Genomic DNA, 20,764 nt, shown 5'->3' with positions numbered 1-20,764 from the left:
CTAAATCTATCCAGAAGCAACTTATACCACAAAAGCAACTACCTGGGGTGCAATCTAGAGGCAGAAAGAGAATTTGAATCTACTGCAGTAGATCATGCAATACATGCACACACACATGCACACATATACACAACACACCATAAGCCTACCTCCTTAGACATTATCTTATGTTGCACACCAGGGCATTCCTTCTTGTCTGGATCACTGCTTTGTGTGGTAACAAGAAAAATGAATTCCTTCTCAAATGATCCATCTACAGAAATCCTCACATCACACTGCGTTCATCTATTTTGCCTGAAAGACCAGCTCTGCTTGTCATTGCTAGTTGTTCATTCACAAAGCAATTGTAATATGCTTACTATGTGCCTCTTATTGTGCTATATATTGATGATAAATAAAACATGGTCTCTACCTTCAAGCCAACTAAATCAACATGTGATAATGACTATGGTACATGAACTCACTTAGGGCCTATGGAAGTACCGGGAACAAATACATAAATTAGACTGGGGGATCTAAGAATCGGAGTAGGGTAGAATAGAACACACCATAGTTAAGAACACAAGTGCTGGAGTAATGCAGACCTAAGTTTGATTCTGAGACTCACTTACTAGTCACATGGCTCCACCTTTTGTATGCTCGGTTTTCCCATCTGTAAAATATCAGTAAGAACCCATTTTATTGGGTTAAGTTAAATGAGATGATGTATGTAAAGCCCAAGCACTGATACAGAGTAGGTACTCAAGTAGATGCACATGCAGCAATAATCATAAATATATTTTATGATTTATTCCTTATGTGATTAGAAGGAACAATTGAGAAGGTATCCAGTAGACTAAAGACATTATTAAGTAAAAAATTAAAGTGTATATATACCAAAAGTGTCAATAGCCAGCAGATGCCTGCAGTCTTAGTTACTTCCTAGCAAAATTCCCCAAATTCCCAAAATTCAAGAAAGTAAATACAACAATTAGCAAGGGAAGAGAAATATCTAATCCAACAATGCCACACAATGTGGGTCAATTTCCTGGACATGTAGATGTACACTGTTAACCTTAAACTTCTTTTCTGGGTTCCAAATTTAAACCTCCCTGATTATATCTCTGATCAGAACTGGGCAGAGAAACGTCATGTCTTTCCCAGTTGTCAAACAGTGAAGCTCTAATTTCCATCTCAGACATCTTTATTGTAAGATGAATATGCTTGTAAAATGTATCCCCACAGAGTCCTCCTGAATAGCTCCAACTACTTCACTTGAAAGAGTACTTCCCTTTATACTGCAATTATCACAGCCAGAGATGCTTGAAGCCATTTGCTGAATTCATAGGATGAAAATAAAAAAGAAAGAAATAACCATCATTGTTTGTATGTCTTTGTGGGTGTGTAGTAAGTCATAAATCTATGGGAAAAAATAGTTTTTCACCTTTCTCCTTAATTCTGCAACAAAGTTTTTGCAAATTCCTTCCTTCTCAAATCACTCATTATCAAGGAAAGCTTTGAAAAAAAGGACTTTACATTTATTCCAATTGATGTCCTAAAACTGTTATCACTTGTGCTTCGAATGAGTTGCCATATAGTACATTCAATAAGGACAATCATACATTCTAAAGCCAACAAAAGAAGTGCTCCAAGGACAATTTTGAAACTGTTTGAAGGAAGGTACTGAAAACTGGCCACTGTAGCAGCAACAATCAGAGATGAAGAGCCCGAGTTGAGGCTAATGCCATGCTGCCCAGCAGGCGTAGGGGCACAAGCACATCACAATGGCTATGATCAGCAGCAAAAGAATGGATTTGTGTCAAAACTGCAATTTCTGCAGTGCAGTTTCTCAGGGGCATTTGATTCAAGATATATAATGTTCTAATCCATGAATGCCAGAATCACAAACCATCTCCTTCTCCTTCCAAAGTTGTCCATCCCTAGTCCTAAAAGGGAAAACACTTGCTACAGTGAAAATAGTCAAAAATTCTCTTTCCACTTTACAAAAGGTACTGTGAGATCAGAATAAAAGGGGAATAGAAGTTGGATATGTAAGGTTGGTGTCTGCCAAATTCTAGGTGAACCTAGATATGGGGAAGACTCCCTGCTACCCTCGAATATATCCTTTCTACCTTTCCAAAAAGTTTCCGTTCCCAGATGGCCACATTAAATTCCACTAACTAGAACAAAGCTTTCATTTTTGATAGTATGAATTCAGACTTGTACAAATTGAACCTATACTTGACCTCTTACAGTAATTTAAGTTTATACTCTGGTCTCTGTAATCAATTATCACACTGTAGTTTGTGGGCAGTTTTTGATGTAAAGAAGACATCTGGCTCATAGCATATAGAAAGGATGGCAATGTTGTGGAAAAGGAGACTGGTTATTTGAAACCCAAATATCGAATACTTTTGCCTAGAAATATCTGTAAGTATGTCTTTTCATGGTTGGAATAGCCCATCCTTGCATTTACAACAGACAGGGTGCACCCTTTGACTTCCATCAGGATATTGGATCACAGTGCTTGGGTAGAGAGGTGAGAGGACATTACTGTTATCTCTAGGTCATTATTTTTAAAGAGATAGTAGAACTGAGTACCTAAGCTTGAGTATTTCAAATAAATGCAGCAAGTAGTATGTATTGAGTACCTTATATAAGTGGACAATCTACTTCACTTGCAAATGCTTTTCAGTTTTCAGATGAAAGCTTTGTAGTATTAACCCCAGAGGTACTGGGTCACTTTAGAGTGGTATGATAATATTTATAACACAATGTGTTATATCTTTATAAAAATGTTATTAACTTCAAATAACAGCTGATATTTAGGGAGGCTCTTTGCCTTCAGTCTCATATTAATCATTCTTTCTTTTTATCAGCCCTTTGTTCATTCTTCCAGCATACATTTATTAAGTGCTAGGCACCAGAGTTAACATTAACAACACAAAATCCCTGCTATCAAAAATCTTTTATGTTCCCTGAGAGGAAAAAAACATAAAAATAAAATAAAAAATTTAAAAAACAACAGGAATAGAAAACCTTGTTCAAGCTTCTTGAGACCAGAAACAAAGTAAATGCTTCCAGCCTCCCAGGCTCTTTCCCCTTCAACATCACCCAGTGCCCATCTTCTAGCAGAGACGACCCCCAAGGTGGAGAAACGCAAAGTCACGGGTTCTTTCTTTCTTACTTCGAAGCCAAAAATATGTCCTGCAGACAAATTCCAATACTTCCTCACTACTTATAGCTTTTTACTTGTGTGTATGTTTTGACACACCCCTGTAGCAGAGGTAGTAGTCAGGCAAAATTTGGGGTTGGGGCAGGGCTCAGTTAATTCACAAATGATTTGCAAAAGTTGGAAAGGGACAATATTGCAGATATTGTGCTCCATGGAAAAAAAGCAGAATAGAGTTTTTTTTTAACTAGAAAGAAAAAGATTATGTCATAAACATGCAGTTTAATTTTACTTAGTCTAATTTAGGTAAATGAAGTCTGCAATATAAAGAACTGCTATAGCTCATGTAATTCTGTGAACCTACACCATTAACCAAAGCTCAGAAAACCAGCTGACTAACAGCACAGTGGTTACACAGTGGTGGACAAAGAGTCACTCACTCATTCATTTATTAACTCTTTCATTCAATAAACATTTATTGAATACCTGATAGATGGCAGGTACTCTAGCAGTCACGCTAACAGTCATCAAACACTTTCTACATATTAGACACTGGACTAATCACTTTTAATTTAACATTCACAATAACACTATGGGTAAATCAGATGCAAAAAATGAAGTGGACAGTACATGGTAAAGCTGAGATTCCAACTCAAGCAGTCGGACTCCAGGGTAAAATGATGCATGACAGCCCCAGCCTTCAAGGAGCCCGCTGTCTAGATGGGGGACCCAGAGAAAATAAATGATTCCTCAAAGGTGAATCATATTCTGCTGGAGGTATACAACAAAGGTCCTGAGATCCCAGAAAAGAGGTTATTTATGGTCAAGCATCACTTGTTTACTAGCATTCTTTGTCACCACACTTCCTCAATTTTTTCCCTCTCTCGTCATTTTTACAAGAAAATCAAATTTTAAAATCATTCCCTTCATAATTTTCTAACTAATGAGATTTTTCCCCTCTTCCTTGATCTTTTTGAAATAAATACATCTGGCTTAGAGCAACATTTTTTTTCGAGAACAGATTTTGTATAAAACACTGTTCAAAGAAGTGAAAATTCAAGTAAGTCATGAAACAGGTTGGTCTGCTTCAGGTGGGGACCAGGCTAACTATAATGCCAATTGTGCCTGTGTTGAATAACAGCACAGTAGCACCAGATCTTTCTCTCTTTCCAGAGAAAATGACATCTATTTTTTTTCTTTCAATATTTTACTAAAGGACACTAACACAGATATTTTGAATATACAGTGCAGGATAAACAAAACAATTCTCAGTATCAATTTCACTTATAGCTCCCAGGTTACAATTTCTGTTTGAAAAATAATAAAGTTCAGTTTGTGCCTTTAAGGAGCTTACAATATAGTGATATGAAGATAGTAATAGTAAGAGATATACAGAAAAAATATACATATAATGTGAGAGAAAGATAGTAAATGCCAAAGAAATTGAATGTGGGATCACGGTTAGCAATTTCAGCTGAGACAGAACAAGGGCAAGCAGAAGCAATATTTGTGCTGGCCTTGAAGGATGTGAGTGATTTTACAGGTGGTACAGAGAAGAAAGGGCATATAAAGCAGCGAACAAGATGAAAAAAAGCACAAGTGGAAAAAATGCATGTTGCATGTGAGCAAAGAGGAAGGGGGCACTTAGGTTCTGTCATGGATTGCAAAGGGATAGAGCGAGAGATATGAATGGTGAATGGGACGTGGGCCAGATTGTGTGGGACTGTGAAATTCATACTTTGTGATACTTGATTACGTAGGATGTAGTTCCATGATACACCAATATAGTACATGTTAGATTTCTTTTTTAAAAGTAAATCAATTAAAATAAAATTCGATAGTCCAAAAATTGGGGAAGGCTACATACCATATCAATCTCTGGATGATCCTCAAAGCTGACTCACAAAGAAGATAGTCTAAGAACTAACCCCTATTCAGTAACGAAGTTACTGTTTAGCTTTGTGAATCCAGCTTGTTATACTGTTGTCTTTTCTTAGAACATTTATTTTTATCCTAAGGACAGAAATTTTAGCTAACATCACTAAATGCAACAGGAGAGCCACTGAGACCTTCATGCAGTGAAGTGATGGGATGCTGGTATCTGTGGTACCTTAGACATTTTTAGAGAATTGTGAACCAGAAAAGAAGGGGACAGACTAGGTAGAGAAAATCAGCTGCAAGGCTATCACAATAGCCCATAGAAATAATAATGGCTTCCTATTACACAGACCTGCCAATATGCTGGACATATTTGAGGTGCTGCTCATGTTGTATATGTTTTGTAATGAGAACCAAAATTGGCATAATAGCAGCAATCAATATCTAGTTGAGAGGCAAAGATGGACAAGCCAGCATCCACCATTCCCACTCTCACCCTCTGCGATTCATCCCCTTTTTTTTCCTCTTCTCTGTTTTCTACTACCCCTACTTTTCTTTTGTCGAATCCTAGTACATACGCCCCACAACTCCAATTTAAAAGAAAACAAACTTGAAATTTGAATGCTGCCACTAAATCACTTTTCAAATTATTGAAAAGTGATCTCATCCCCCTCACCTTAGTGCTCTCTGCCCTTTTCTAGAAAGATACGTTATTAGCTAGAACTAACAGAAATTCAGCGGTTAGCTGTGTGAGGTATTTTTTTTTGGGGGGGGGGTGGGAGTGGGTGGTGCGCGCTGGGGGCTGTGGGGTAGGATTTAGTGCCCAAATCCTACTTTCTCCTTTTCTTTTCCCAGGTTCTAAACATGTAAGGATCAATAGCCAAGAGGAAACAAATTTCATTTCTTGTTAACAACTGAGCTAATGCCTGATCTTTCCCACCACCCTCCCTTAAAAAGACTTCTCTGATATGACAGCTAGATCCCTAGCATAGGCCAGGAGCTAAGAAAGCTTTGGTTTCCCACAACCTGTGTCTGAATGGCTGCATCCTTAGAGCAGATTTCAAGCCTACTTACCCAGGTGTCCTTATGTATGAGGAGTGAATGGCAGATCTTCTTTCCCCACCTGTTGCAGTGAGGAGAGAGAGCCTGCAGCAGGAGCAGAGCTGCTGAGGCAAGACCCACTCGGTCTGTATAGCCTGGAGACTGGAAGTGCAAAGGAGTGCATGAAGATGACCAAGGCCAGTTCTAAGTTAGTTCCTCTGTCAGTCGGCCAGTGAAGGTAGAACTCCTGCCTTATCTTTTAATAGCTATGATTCTGCCCATTAGGGAGGAAGGTTCAGTGAATGTTAGATTCACCAGTCAGACCTGCTGCTTCTCTGAGGGGAGGGAAAATAAGATGGTGGGAAAAGAAGGAAGTTAGGAAGCAAAAGTTCCCTTTCCGTGGGACTGAGGCTAAAACTTGATCTAAGAACAAAAGTATTCCTACTTCTTCAAAAGATATCATTTTAGGAAAGCGAGACAAAGCTCCTGTCCAAAATTCTTTCTGCACTGAGATATCAGATCCCATCATCAATAGTTAATTTGTGATTACATTTTATATGGTCCTTTGACTATGATATCTTTTAATATGACTGTTCCTGAAAGGGATAACATATACAGTATGTAGTACTTTGATGAGAATTTGTTTTGCTTGGAGTTACAAGAGAGAAGTGGGCATCAGGAACAAGGTAGGCTAAGAAAGAAAGTGGAAGAGCCTTAAAGATAACTGTGTCTACTTCATGATTACACACCTAGTTGGATACATGATTACCATAATTCTCACATGTACTACTAACTTTCTCCATCTATTTCAAGGATGACTGTGGGTGAAGTTTTGGATGTTAACAATGCCCCATCTCCTGGTTTTTCAGTAAAAATATCATATGAGAAACGTGGAAATTTATGCAACAAAGTTATATATATATATATATATATATATACACACACACATACACATGCATATATATATATCTCTACCCGTATGGTATTATATTAGGGTACTATAACCAAGTTAATTTTATCTATCATATTAATTGAGCACAGTTGGAGGAATAGTGAGACTCATATGAGCTAAAATGATTTCTGGGGTTGATCAATTTCCGGGGAGATTTTCTACAAAGGGACAAAATAACCAGTTTATCATAACCTTAACACCATTATTTTCAGATTAGTTCAAAATATAAATTATGGTGAAGAGGAGAAAATTTTTATTCTTTTCATTTTTTTGAATTTCATCCTCACCCTCCTCCCACCCTCCACCTTCTAGTAGACCCTGGTGTCTCCTGTTCCCCTCTTTGTGTCCATGTGTACTCAATGTTTAGCTCCCACTTACAAGTGAGAACACGTGGTGTTTGGTTTATTCTAAGTAAATTAACCCTTACGTTAAAAGGGAGAAAAAGAGGAGAACATTTTTTAAATCATAACTTTTTAAATTTTATTTTATCACCTTAATTATTTCCAGGGGAATAGAAACCCTTTCAGGATTATGTAGCTTTGGAATTTCTTAACGATGTGTGGATATGCTTGAAGATTTGACAAGGTCACTTGAAATCTTGTGGTTCAATAATGCAGCCTTTTCTGTGAAGACAGAAGACTAAGCTATGCTACAGTGGCTTAGGAAACACATGACAACTTAACAATAGACCAGCATGCTGGCAGGAGAAGTCATTTATTTTACCTTGTATTTTCTTTACGTGATACTACACAGAAAGTCAAATGCATGTCCATGCATTCATAAAACAACAAAATAGAAATTAATTTGCCTTACCCGTGGAAATTTCAGTTACTGCATGCTTAGCTGCTGTGCTTGTCTTTGGAAAGTTCATCCTTGAAGGCTGAATAAAATTTTGCTGTTCTGCTTCTTTATATAAAGAAGTCTTTTGTTTGCTTAAACATAGGAAAGCTCGTTTTATAAGTATCCTTGATCCTGTGATTGCATTCTTCAGAATATTAACCCTGGTACGAATTTTCAAGTACTTTTTAATAGTTTGCACGGTTGGCTTCTGAGAGCATCTCTGAATGGGATTTTCCCAGTCATTTTCACACCTTCTATCCATATCACGTTTCACTCTTCTGCGGCACTTAGATCTTTAGCACAGCAGGTGGAAAAGTGATTTAAGGATAGAACAATGGGACGCTTATGCCTTTTTTAAAAAGTCATGGATATGCATTTCTAGCCAACTTTGGAGAAAGCCTTTTTTCCCCTTTTTAAAACATTTTAAAATCTATGCTGTGCTATATGACAGTCACATTAAAAAATGAGAACAGATTAAATTGGTCATCAGAATTCACAATTTCTTTTCACAAAATTGGAAAATTTTGAAGACGGGTGCAAAGTCACATAGTATTCTTGGGTGCTCAGGTTTGTTCTGGGGATAGAAATTTAAAGGGAGAAAATTTGCATACAGACCTCACTTAATTCTTACTAATAACAGATATTCTTGCTCATGCGTTAGCTCTGGAAGACTATATATCTCCTGCTCCTGCTGCAGTCAAGAATTTGCTTCTTTCGTAAGAGGTGACTGAAGAGAAGGATATGTGCAGCTGGGTAACTGGTTTCTTAAAAGGGGAGAAAAGGAGACTGTGAAAATCTGTGTGTAATGGGCCTGTAGTGACTGTTGGGGTAAGGTGGGAGGAGTGAAACTCAACTGAAACAGCTGATGAACGGGGAAAGGAGAGGACTCTACATACTGAAGGAAGTGTATAAGCTGGAAATGACTATAGTGAGAAAACAAGACTAGGTAATAGTAACCTCAATATGGTGACACCATAAGGAATTTATCAGGCATAGATATTTTCCATTTTCATAAAGGATTGAACTTTTCAAAATATATCTAGAAATACAAATATTTATTACCCTAGACCAAGGTTTCTCAGCTTCAGCACTGTTGACATTTTGGGCCAGATATGTATTTGTTCTGAGGGTGTGGCTTGCATATTGTGGGATGTTCAGCAACATCCCTGGCCTCACCCACTAGAGGCTGCAATTCCCCCGCCCTCTTGGCTACATCATAATATATACAAGTGTCAAGGCCCTTAAGATTCACATTTAATTGGCCTGTATTATGACTCAGGTGTCAGCATGAGTTTTAAGTTCCTGAGATGATTCTAATGAGTCTAATTGTTTAGGAAAGCGTTAATACCTAGGATGTGTCCAGTGTTCCTTAATGAGAGTACAGAGTTGAATGAGACATCATCCCTGTTCTGGAGAGGCTTAGGAATAGCAAAGAGATGGGCACACACTGAATATTTTTCCAACATATTATAGTCCATTTCCTTAAGGTCAAACGCATGGCACGCTACGTCAGCACAAAAGGAGAGCTGATGCCTTAAAGATACAATATTCTTCTGAAATGTTTTTCAGTACCTGAAATCCTCACATTTTAGAATTATGTATTTATAACCTTAGAACAGGTAAAGATTTCTTAAACGGAATGCTAAAAGTCTTAGCCATAAAGTAAATAATTCATAAATTGGAAATGGGCATTAAAATTAAGAATTTGGGGGCATTAAAAATAAAGACTGTATTGGGCATTAAATTTTAGAATTTATGTTTATTGGACAAAACTAAAAAGCAGGTGAAAAGATAAGCCACAGAGTAGATATTCACAACACATATCTGCAAACTACTCATATCTGGAAAATATAAAAAACTCCTATAAATCGCCGGGCGCGGTGGCTCAAGCCTGTAATCCCAGCACTTTGGGAGGCCGAGACGGGTGGATCACGAGGTCAGGAGATCGAGACTATCCTGGCTAACATGGTGAAACCCCGTCTCTACTAAAAATACAAAGAAAAACTAGCTGGGCGTGGTGGCAGGCGCCTGTAGTCCCAGCTACTTGGGAGGCTGAGGCGGGAGAATGGCCTGAACCCGGGAGGCAGAGCTTGCAGTGAGCCGAGATCACGCCACTGCACTCCAGCCTGGGAGACACAGCGAGACTCCATCTCAAAAAGAAAAAAAAAAAAACAAAAAAAAACACCTCCTATAAATCACTTTTTTTTTTTTGAGACAGAGTTTCGTTCTTGTCCCCCAGGCTGGAGTGCAATGGCCCGATCTCGGCTCACTGCAACCTCTGCCTCCCACGTTCAAGCGATTCTCCTGCCCCAGCCTCCCGAGTAGCTGTTTTTACAGGCACCCACCACCATGCCCAGCTAATTTTAGTATTTTTAGTAGAGACGAGGTTTCACTATGTTGGCCAGTCTGGTCTCAAACTCCTGACCTCAGGTGATCTGCCTGTCTCCGCCTCCCAAAGTGCTGGGATTACAGGCATGAGCCACCAAGCCGGCTGTCAAATTTTTAAAAGAAAAATTCAATACAAGTGGACTGGAAAAGGTACTTTATAAAAGACTACTTCTAGACATTTGATTGACTTATGAAAAGGTGCTCAATATTATTAGGCATTGGGGAATGCAAATTAACTACCAAAAAAATTACAATGAGATACCAGTACATTTTCACTCAAATATCTAAAATTAAATGACATCAATATTAAGCATATGAAGCAACTGAAACAATCAATTTTACTATTATATACAAATACATACACACTATATACACATATACACACTTGTGCACATACACATACAGGCATATTTCAGAAATATTTTAAATTCAGTTCTAGGCCATTGAAATAAAGCAAAATTCACAATAAAGAAAGTTACATAAATGTTTTGGTTTCCAGTGCATATAAAAGTTATATTTACACTATACTGTAGTTTGTTAAGTGTACAGTAGCATTATGTATTAAAAACAATATATATGCCTTAATTTAACAATACTTCATTGCTAAAAAATGCTAACAATCATCTCAGCCTTTAGCAAGCCCATACTCTTTTTGCTGATGGACGGTCTTGCCTCAGTGTTGATGGCTGCTCACTGATTAGGGTGGTGGTTGCTGAAGACTGAGTTGACTGTGGCAGTTTCTGAAAATAAGAAAACAATGAAGTGTGCCACAATAATTGAATCTTCCTTTCGCAAAAGATTTCTCTGTAGCGTGTGATACTGTTTGATAGCATTTTACCCACAATAGAGCTTTCAAAATTGGAGTCAATTCTCTCAAATCCTGCCACTGCTTTATCAACTAAGTTTATGTAATATTCTAAATCCTCTTGTCATTTCAACAATGTTCACAGTTTCTTCGCCAGGTGTGGATTCTATCTCATGAAACCACTTTCTATGCTTATCCATAAAAAGCATCCCCTCATCTGTTTTAGTTTGATCATTTAGTTTGCAGCAATTCAGCCACATCTTCAGGCTCCACTTCTAATTCTGGTTCTTTTGCTATTTCCACCTCATCTGCAGTGACTTCCTCCACTGAAGTCTTGGGCCCCTCAAAGTCTTATGAACCATCCTCTCCTAGCTTTTTCTTCTGCAGGTCCCTCACCTCTCTCAGGTTTCAAGTAATTGAAGATAATTAGGACCTTGAGCTGGAATAGGCTTTGGTTGAAGGGAATCTTGTGTCTGATTTGATCTTCTATCCATACAAGTAAAACTTTCTCCATATCAGCAATAAGACTCTTTCACTTTCTTACCATTTGTGTGTTTGCCGGAGTTGCACTTTTAATTTCCTTCAATAACTTTTCTTTTGCATTCACAACTTGCTTAACTGGTACAAGAGGGCTAGTTTTGAGCCTGTCTCAGCTTTCCACATGCCTTCATGACTAAGCTTACTCCTCTCTAGCTTTTGACTTTAAGCGATTCTTTTTTTCACTTGAACACTTATAGACCATCATAAGGTCATTAACTGGCCTAATGTAAATATTGTTGTGTCTCAGGGAATAGGAGGCCTGAGGTGAGGGAGAGATATAGGGGAATGGCCAGTCAGTGAAGCAATCAGAATCAGCAATCACAACATTTATTAAGATCACCATCTGATCTGGCACCTGAAAACATTTATAATAATAGCATCAAAGATCACTGATCACAGATCACCATTACAGATATAATAATAATGAAAAAGTTGAAATATTGCAAGAGGAGTTGCCAGAAAGTGACACAGACGCATGAAGTAAGCACATGCTGTTGGAAAAATGGTGCTGATAGACTTGCTGGATGCAGCGTTGCTACAAACTTCCAATTTGTAAAACAAAACAAAAAAATAATATCTGTGAAGCACAATAAAGCAAAGTACAATAAAATGAACTATGCTTATATATGTATGTCCCAAAATTTATATACAAGAATCTTCAAGGTAGCATGTAGAAAATGCTGTCAGTGCTTCACGTGTATCTTCTTACCACTCACTATTCTCAGACATGCCAATAGCTTCTCAATAGAAGCGTCTGTGACTCTGCCAGAGAGCTCTGTCTGGTCCGACAGGCTCTGCCTATAGAGAACAGACCAAAAATGCCATGAAGTTACCACTCCACCACAAGCCAATGACAAATGAGGGTTGTCCCATCCGAGCTGATGAGTAAGTTGGGGTTTTATTTCCCAATTTCCATTCCACTGTCTCCCACAGGGCCCCAGTGAGGCTGAGACCCACTTGCCCTCAGCAGTAACTTGGTCATTGACACATCCTGTATTGGATTCATTCCTATTTGTCTTATTTCTCCATTGCCCTATAACCTCCCAAATCAACTACTCAAACTCAAATTTAGTCTTGGGGTTTGCTTCTAGAATAACCCAGCTAAAGACATTGTTTATATAAGCTAAAAATTGAAAGAAAAATTTTTTTTAAAGTTCATCAACAAAAGAATGGCTAAGTTGTGGCCCATCATATGATAGACTACTATGCATCAATAAAAATAAACTAGACCTCATCACTACGTGACTGAATTTCATAAAACTTAATTTTGAGTAAAAGATGTTAGAGACAAAATAATACACACCTACATTAATATAAAGTTCAATATCAGGCAAAATAGTCTGTGGTTGTTATGGGTTGAATTGCGTCCCCCCAAAACAGATATTTTGAAGTCATAACCCTAGTATCTCACAATGTGACCTTATTTGGAAATAGTGCTTATACAGGTAACCAAGTTAAAATAAAGTCATTAGCATGGGCCCCAGTCCAATATGGCTGGTGTTCTTACAAAAAGGGAAAAGATAAACACAGAGACACAGGGAGAACACTGTGTGAATGTGGAAGATCAGAGTAATGCATTAACAAGCCAAGGAACACAAAAGAGTCCTGGCATACCACCAGGAGCTAAGAGAGAGGCATGGGAGAGATTCTCTCTCACGGCCCGCAGAAGAAACCAACCTTGCTGACACCTTGATTTCAGGCAGACTATGACACAATAAATCTGTCATTTCAGAATCTCTGTCATTTCAAGTCACCCAGTTTGTGGTACTTCGTGATGGCAGCCCTAACTAATACAATGGTTGTAGCAAATAAGATGGTGATTGCCTTTGGGGCAGAGGAAGGGTGGAATGATAGGGACAGGAACAAGCGAACTGGTAATGGTCTGTTTCTTAACAGTCACAATGTTACATGTGTGTGTTCACTTCATGATAATAATCCACTTTTTCAAAATACTTTTTCAGTATGCATTAAAATTCAATGAAAATTTTTAAAAATCTAAACACTTATTAGAGCAGAGGAGAGAAAAGCAGTACACTGTGTAATGAAGAGGGCAAGAGTTGGAGAAAAGAAGGTACGAAAAAAATGTGATAGTATCTGTAGTTCACATTAAAGAAGGTCCCTAAGCAAAGATTCAATGACCACTATGGACTTTCAGCTCAAATAAATCAAGTTAGCCCTGTCCCCTGAATTGCGGGTAGGAGGATTGGAATCTTCATAATTCCCACTCATTTCTATTTTCCCTATGCCCCTACCTCCCCATTCTTCATTCTTAGTCTGAGAGTAGATTGTTCCTGAGTTGCCTGGAGTATTGACAATTTCAACAATAATATGTAGAATACAGAAAGGAAAACCAGTAAAATCTATAATGAAGACTAGCCATGCTAACATTTCAGGGGAACTGAAGAGAGTCCTCTGCAAAAGTCATAGCACCGTAAAAAAAAAAAAAAAAAGAAAAGAAAAGAAAAGAAGCTATTTCAGTATCTTTTCTCAAACATTCACTTTCACTGTGGCATGTTAGGTATTTACTGAGTGTTTTCCACACATAAGTCTGAGCAACGAAGACATCTAAGTCGTGCTTTGTCCCAGCTGTTACACTCAGTTGATGACTGTGAGAAATGCTTCGGTGATTTTGTTCCTAATCAGTAAGTAAACTAATTACCGACGGCCAGGGATTCATTCTTATTCTTTCCTATCTTCTTGCTGCATGAAGTTTGTAAAAGATTTTGTTTGCTCTAACTGAAGGATTTTGATTTCCTTGCCTCTTGACTTCTAACACAGTCTTTTCAGGGAGATGACACTGACTTTCACCTATATCTTAATTCTGATTCATCAGATTAGTTCACAGAAACATTAGTAAGGCCCTGGTTGTAAAACTGAAGCCATGTTCCTGCTTGTAGCTTTTTTTTTTTTTTTTTTTTTTTGAGTTGGAGTTTTGCTCTTGTTGCCCAGGCTGGAGTGCAAAGACGTGATCTCAGCTCACTGCAACCTATGCCTCCCGGGTTCAAGAGATTCTCCTGCCTCAGCTTCCTGAGCAGCTGGGACTATAGGCATGCCACCACACCCAGGTAATATTTTGTATTTTTAGTAGAGATGGGGACTTCACCATTTTGGCCAGGCTGATCTCTAACTCAAGTGATCCGCCTGCCTCAGCCTCCCAAAGTGCTGGGATTACAGGAGTCAGCCACTGTGCCTGGTCACTGCTAGTAGCTTTTGCAATCTTTATCAGTGTTTATGAATGTGAATCCAAGTAGTGGAGGTAATATTCCCTTTACTGAAGGCCTAAGAGTCACACTATTCTCTTACCTTAATTGGACTTCTGTCTGAGAAGAAAAAAATAAAGAATGAATTTAATTTCCTCCTGCCATTGACCTATGATATTTTTAAGGTATAGACTTGCTGCCTCTCTATGAAATGATTCCTAGGAGGATTGGTCACCTTGGTATTCAAGCCAAGTTCCCATTTGAAACGGGTCAGAACTAATTGGATAATGAGCTAACCTGAGAAACAATTCTCCTGACCCAAGGCCACATCTGACTCCTTCGGAAAGTGGAGACCTGATTTTGAAGCACCCGAATGACAAGGAGCTTGAAATTAGATTTTGGAGAAGGTTGTTTTAAGTCTTTATAAAAAACTCTTCCATCTTTCTGGTTGTTCTTTTTTTTCTCCTTCCAGTTTGGGTTCTTTCATGCTGTTGCAACACCAATGAAAGGTGAAGTGATGTATTTTTCCGTTTCTAATGATGCTTACTCCCATGGTGAGACTTAACTTGAGAAACAGCAAATAAGTTTCTTCACACTAAAGAACTATACGGCTGATTGCTGGAGAATCATGGTTTTGGTTAACTGGGTTCTATTTTCCTAGTGAGTCATTTGACTTAGAGGCAACTCTAAATGCACCAGGAAGACAACAGCATCAATACACTAGAGCTTCAAGCTCTCTGCCACTTGAAGCCACTCCAGCAGCACCTAAGAGCTTGCTTTTCTTACTTGCCTCCTCATTACCCAGGTCAATATTGCCATTGCATTCAGAATAACTGTTCAAGAACAGGATTTTTTCTCACATGTGGAATATTTGCGGTTCACCTTTTTCTTCTTGGTTCTTATTTCATTCTTTCTCATTCTAGTACAGACACAGCAACCTAAGGATCTTTATTACAAGCCAAGGAGCAGGGCATTTCTTCTGAAAAATGGATTTTTTTTTGTTTAGAATTTGTAATGTATGCGTTTGAAGTAATTTGTTTTATGTGTTTGAAGGATTTAGAAACTAGACTGAATTTTGTTACATATTTTACACATTTTACAAAACAAATTTAGTAAAAGGTAAATGTATTAAAAAAATAAAATTACACCAAAAGTAGCATTTGTTTATTCACCACCCACTTTTCAAGCAGTTGTTCCAATATTTGCAGCAGCATTATTTTTGTAATTTATTTACTTTAAAGCTACTCTGCCTGACCTTGCTTAATTATCTTATATTATTTAACTTTATAATTTTTCTTTTTCTTTCTTTCTTTCTTTCTTTTTTCTTTTTTCCTTTTTTTTTTTTTTTTTTTTTTTTTTTTTTTTTTTTTTTTGAGACAGAGTCTTGCTCTGTCGCCCAGGCTGGAGCACAGTGGCGTGATCTCGGTTCACTGCAAGCTCTGCCTTCTGGGTTCACGCCATTCTCCTGCCTCAGCCTCCCGAGTAGCTGGGACTAGTGTTTTATCAAAATAATACACGTATGTAGTTTTTACATGAATACAACGCACTTACAACAAATCAGAAAAGTTTCTTGCTTCACCCTTCCCTAAGCCAAGTCTACTCTTCACTGGTGTTTATTTGCCTTTCAGTAATGTTCACCCTCTATTTTCTCTTTCTGAAACTTTTGTTGGTTACAAATTGACATTCCACAGAGTAATTCTTTTCCTGTTATATTTTCTTCTTGCCATCACAGCATTTTGGTCAAACTTTGAGATTTTTCTCAAATTTATCTTTCAGTCTTTATGTTAAATTTCTATATCTGCTATTTCCCTTCCAAAAGCTCATTCTGGTTCTCTGAATATTCATTTTTAAGGATATCTTGTGCCTATCTCATGGATGCAATATCTTCACTTATCTCTCTTGAGCATATTAGTGTTTTGAAGACTTTGACTTTCACATCCTGCATTGCTCTGCTTTCTCCATTTTTTTTTTTTAAGTTTTCTGGTTGTTTTAGTCTCTTTCAATCAGTTTTATTGTTTGTTAAATACACTAATTTTAAGAACTTTATATTCAAAAATTTCTATGAGAACAGTGAAATATTTAAAGATATAAAACATATTCCTTTAGAAGCGTTTTCCAGAAACTATCTAATAACATCAACTGACCATTGGTGGAGGTTGGGTGCATACTTGAGAGTAATTAAATTAGTAACACAGTAAGAACCTGAGGGTTCTTATTCTTACATCTGATATAAAATGAGTTAAAATATTCAATATTTTTCTTATTTGTAACATATGAAAGGAGTTCCTAAAATTCTTAATTAACTTTCTCTAGTCATAGATTAAAGAAAGTTAGTTTTATGTGACATGAGAATTCTGCTATTGATCACTATACCTGAAAATACAGTAATAATGTTTCAACTCCTATGTTCACTTGTCCTAACCAATACTAAAATTTAGTATAATGCTGTGGTAGTTGTAAAATGACCATACAACTGTGGAAAGAGACCAAGAGAAACAACAAATAGTATAAAGATTTGAGTATCAGGGAATTTAATATATGACAAGTATTATAAATCAGTGGAAAATGATTAACTTATTTAGTACTTTATAATTTTCACTTATAAATTATTGTATGGTAATATACATTTTAAAAGTTATACTATATTTTATTTAGTATTTAAATTGTTAGCCATTTGAGAAAAAATGAATTGAAATCCTAACTCATTCTTTAAATTTGAAGTGCATTAAATTTTTCAATATAAAAAAAGCAATAAAAGTAATAGAAAAAAGTTTAGATAAATATTTTAATCATCTTGGAGTAGGAAAGGATTTTTTGAACTGATAAGTAAACTAGTAGTTATAAGAAAGAGATCGATAGAATCAGTTACCTAAGATTTTAGCAATCTGGGAAAAAGCACAAAGTTAGAAGAATCTTTCCAACAGATATGTACATATATGACAAGCAGTTAATATGTTCAGTTTCTATACAACTCTTACTTTTTTTTTTTTAATTTTGAGATGGGATCTCACTCTGTCACCCAGATTGGAGTACAGTGACACAATCCTGGCTCACTGCAACCTCTGCCTGCCAGGCTTAAGTGATCCTCCCACCTCAGCCTCCTGAGTAGCTGGGACCACAGGCATGTGCCACTACACCCCACTAACTTTTTGTATTTTTGGTAGAGAAGAGGTTTCATCACATTGCCCAGGCTGGTCCTGAACTCCTAAGCTCAAGCGATCCACCGATCTCAGCCTCCCAAAGGGCTAGGATAACAGATGTGAGCCACCGTACCTGGCCTACATATTAATTTCTTAAAATATATGAACACCCCAAGAGAAAACAGTGAAGAATGGGTGAACCAGAAATTCACAAAATAAATATGTATAATTTTTAAAAATATTAAAACATAACCAGACCCTTTAAAAGTCAAATAAATAAATACAGATTAAAATAAGGTATGTTTCCTATCAGTTTGTCAATTATTAAAAAGACAAAAATACTCAAGGTTAGTAAGATTGTGGAGAATGCACATTCCCATACAATGTTCATGGGAGTATTAGTTAGTAAAACAAAACAAAACAAACAACAAACAAAAAACACCTTTCCTTGGCAAGCCGGTACTCTGTAGCTAAATTTTTAAAGAACCTACGCTTTGACCCAACAGTTTTTCTTCTATGAATGTGCTCTAAGTAAAGAACTAGATAATGAGGTTTATAAAGGGAAAACCTTAGAAACAACCTAAATGTTAAAACTATAAGAATATTTAAGTAGCTCAGTACTTATGTACAAGGTAATAGTATATAGCTATCGAAAATGAAGATACTTTATTAAAAGATATTAATTTTTTTAAAAATTCTCAATATTTCACTGCAAATATACATTGCAAAACAATAGCTAAGTATAATCACGCTTACTAATGGGGAAAAGGATGGAGGAGCAGGGTCTGGATCGGGTCAGAAGTGAGGTCTGGATAAAGCAGTAGGTAGAATTGAATAACATCTCCCTCCTCCCATCTTCTCCCTCCCTGTCCCTCAGTAGGTCTCACTTTTATAAGCAGCTTTCCTTTTCTATGAAGTTCTTTTTATTATTTTTATATTCATTATCACTAACATATATGTTAAGTGCTTACTGTGTGCCAGGCATTGTGCTTAACATGTTATGGGATTTAACTCATCAAATCTTCAATAGAACTCTTATTCCCAATTTGAAAATTAGGAAACAGAGTCAGAAAGGTCCTTGCTGAAGGACACACAATTATTAAAAGACAGAAACAAGAATCACACAAAATCCATCTAACCCCAAAACTACACACTCAACTAATACATCACCCTTTCTTACAATTAACTTGAAACCAATTCACAACTAGAGTACAGACAGAAACAGATATATGTGATGGGTTTGTGAAATGTGGCAGAAAGGAAGTGGAGGTTGGTAAAGTCAAATTGCAGGGTGAGATAACAAGAACACTACAAAGAAATAAATAACAATAAGTGAATAATAAATTTGGCATAGTATATTTCTAACAGAACTGGTATGAGGTTTTATTGTAAACTACCCAACCCAGCCCTCTAGGGGCACCTATATCCTTCAGACAAGAGAGGGCTATTTTGCAAAATATAAAGTCCTCTTTTACCAAGAGCCCAAGTAATTCATTGAAGAATCACTTTACCACATACAATAACTGGATCCAGTTTTCCCTAAACAGTGTTTCCTGGACGTTGTTTCCCTATAAACGAGAGCAGCCTGAACCTCAGAGAAGGTGGAATGAAGCTCACAGGGGAGGCAACAAAGACAGCCAGTACTCACAGGGTCAGACACTGCAGCATCCTCTAAATTCCAGTCTCTTTTTCCACAGTACAGAAGTAGCTGAGCACATTAGCTAAACTACATTTTACAGCCTCTTTTAAGGTTGAGTGTGTCCTTGTGGCTAATTTCTAATCAATGCAGTATGAATGGAAATATGTGCCATACCTTCTTTATACTCTCTTTCTCCTTCTGCTGGGTGGATGCTGATGAAGAGGAGGGCCTAGGCAGTGGCACAGCTTTGCTAAGCAGTGGTACAGCTTCAAGATGGAAGGAATCTTGGTTTTTGAATCACGATGTGAAGGACAGACACCCAGCAACCAAAATCTTAGACTGCTACATGAGGGAGAAATAAACAGTTTGGGGTCCATTTACCAACACAGGCAAGCCTACCATGAGTAACAGAGTTTCTCTATGTATCACATAGGTATCAGCAACATTCGTCTTCTAATTCTAAGAAAAGAGTAAAGATCGGCAGTGAAATAGAAGCACACAGTAGTAGAACACAATACATGGCACAGAAATGGGTGATCAGAGGGGTGGTGTATGTTGGCAAGACAGACATGATGAGCAGCAGCTGGAAGAGAGGAAGCACGTATGCTCAGAGAGCTTCTGCTCTTAGGGACTTGCAGAATGCTGTAAGAAGGAGACAGGGTTGTGGGTGACCCATTTGACTGAGTGCTACTGACCCTGTTCACTTAGGAAATTTCAAAGTCTGCTTACCTAGATTCTACATACAGCTAGGTTGTATGTATTTGTGTGAATATGAGCATGCTGTATATAGAGACATGCATATATGTAGTCAGAATTAATGTCAATATTAAATTTAATATCCAAAATATTAAACTATTGAGTTGAAGTATGAAAGGTAGTTTAAATTTTTTTCTTTATGAATCATCTGAACTTGAAAAGAATCATACCATGCATCTGTAATGAAAAAATGTTCTTTATTTTGAAGGAGAAAATTCTTCCTGTTTTATGTTTTCATGAAAATATTTAAGATGGGAAACATTTTATTGGCTGTATATAGATAAATATGTAATAAGAATGAGACACAATGTTTTGTCCAATTCTTATCATGAAGTCTTTCAAGAAGAGGATACATGCCTACCATAAAACATATGACCACATGTTTGTATATCCCACTGTTACATAATAATCATTGTACTGTATTCATGATTATC

At 37.2% G+C, this 20,764-nt stretch overlaps 1 protein-coding gene across 7 annotated transcripts in view; it reads left to right on the top strand.

Moving 5' to 3' along the window:
- The window catches only part of GRM3 (glutamate metabotropic receptor 3), a 222,742-nt gene that overhangs the window by 175,561 nt on the left and 26,417 nt on the right, over positions 1 to 20,764 (top strand). The window contains exon 1 of one of the 7 annotated variants that reach the window (XM_045388687.2): positions 14,146 to 14,237. The exons of the other annotated variants lie outside the window; for them this stretch is intronic. Coding sequence (XP_045244622.1) covers positions 14,198 to 14,237 — 40 coding nt within the window. The 5' untranslated portion in view covers positions 14,146 to 14,197. Of the gene's footprint in view, positions 1 to 14,145; positions 14,238 to 20,764 lie in introns of those variants that run through there. 7 annotated transcript variants of the gene reach the window in all.

Source organism: Macaca fascicularis, chromosome 3 (assembly GCF_037993035.2).
Source record: "Macaca fascicularis isolate 582-1 chromosome 3, T2T-MFA8v1.1".
NCBI classification, from domain to species: Eukaryota; Metazoa; Chordata; class Mammalia; order Primates; family Cercopithecidae; genus Macaca; species Macaca fascicularis.
The sequence above is the reverse complement of the archived record's forward strand: the minus strand, read 5'-3'. Positions and strand labels throughout refer to the sequence as shown.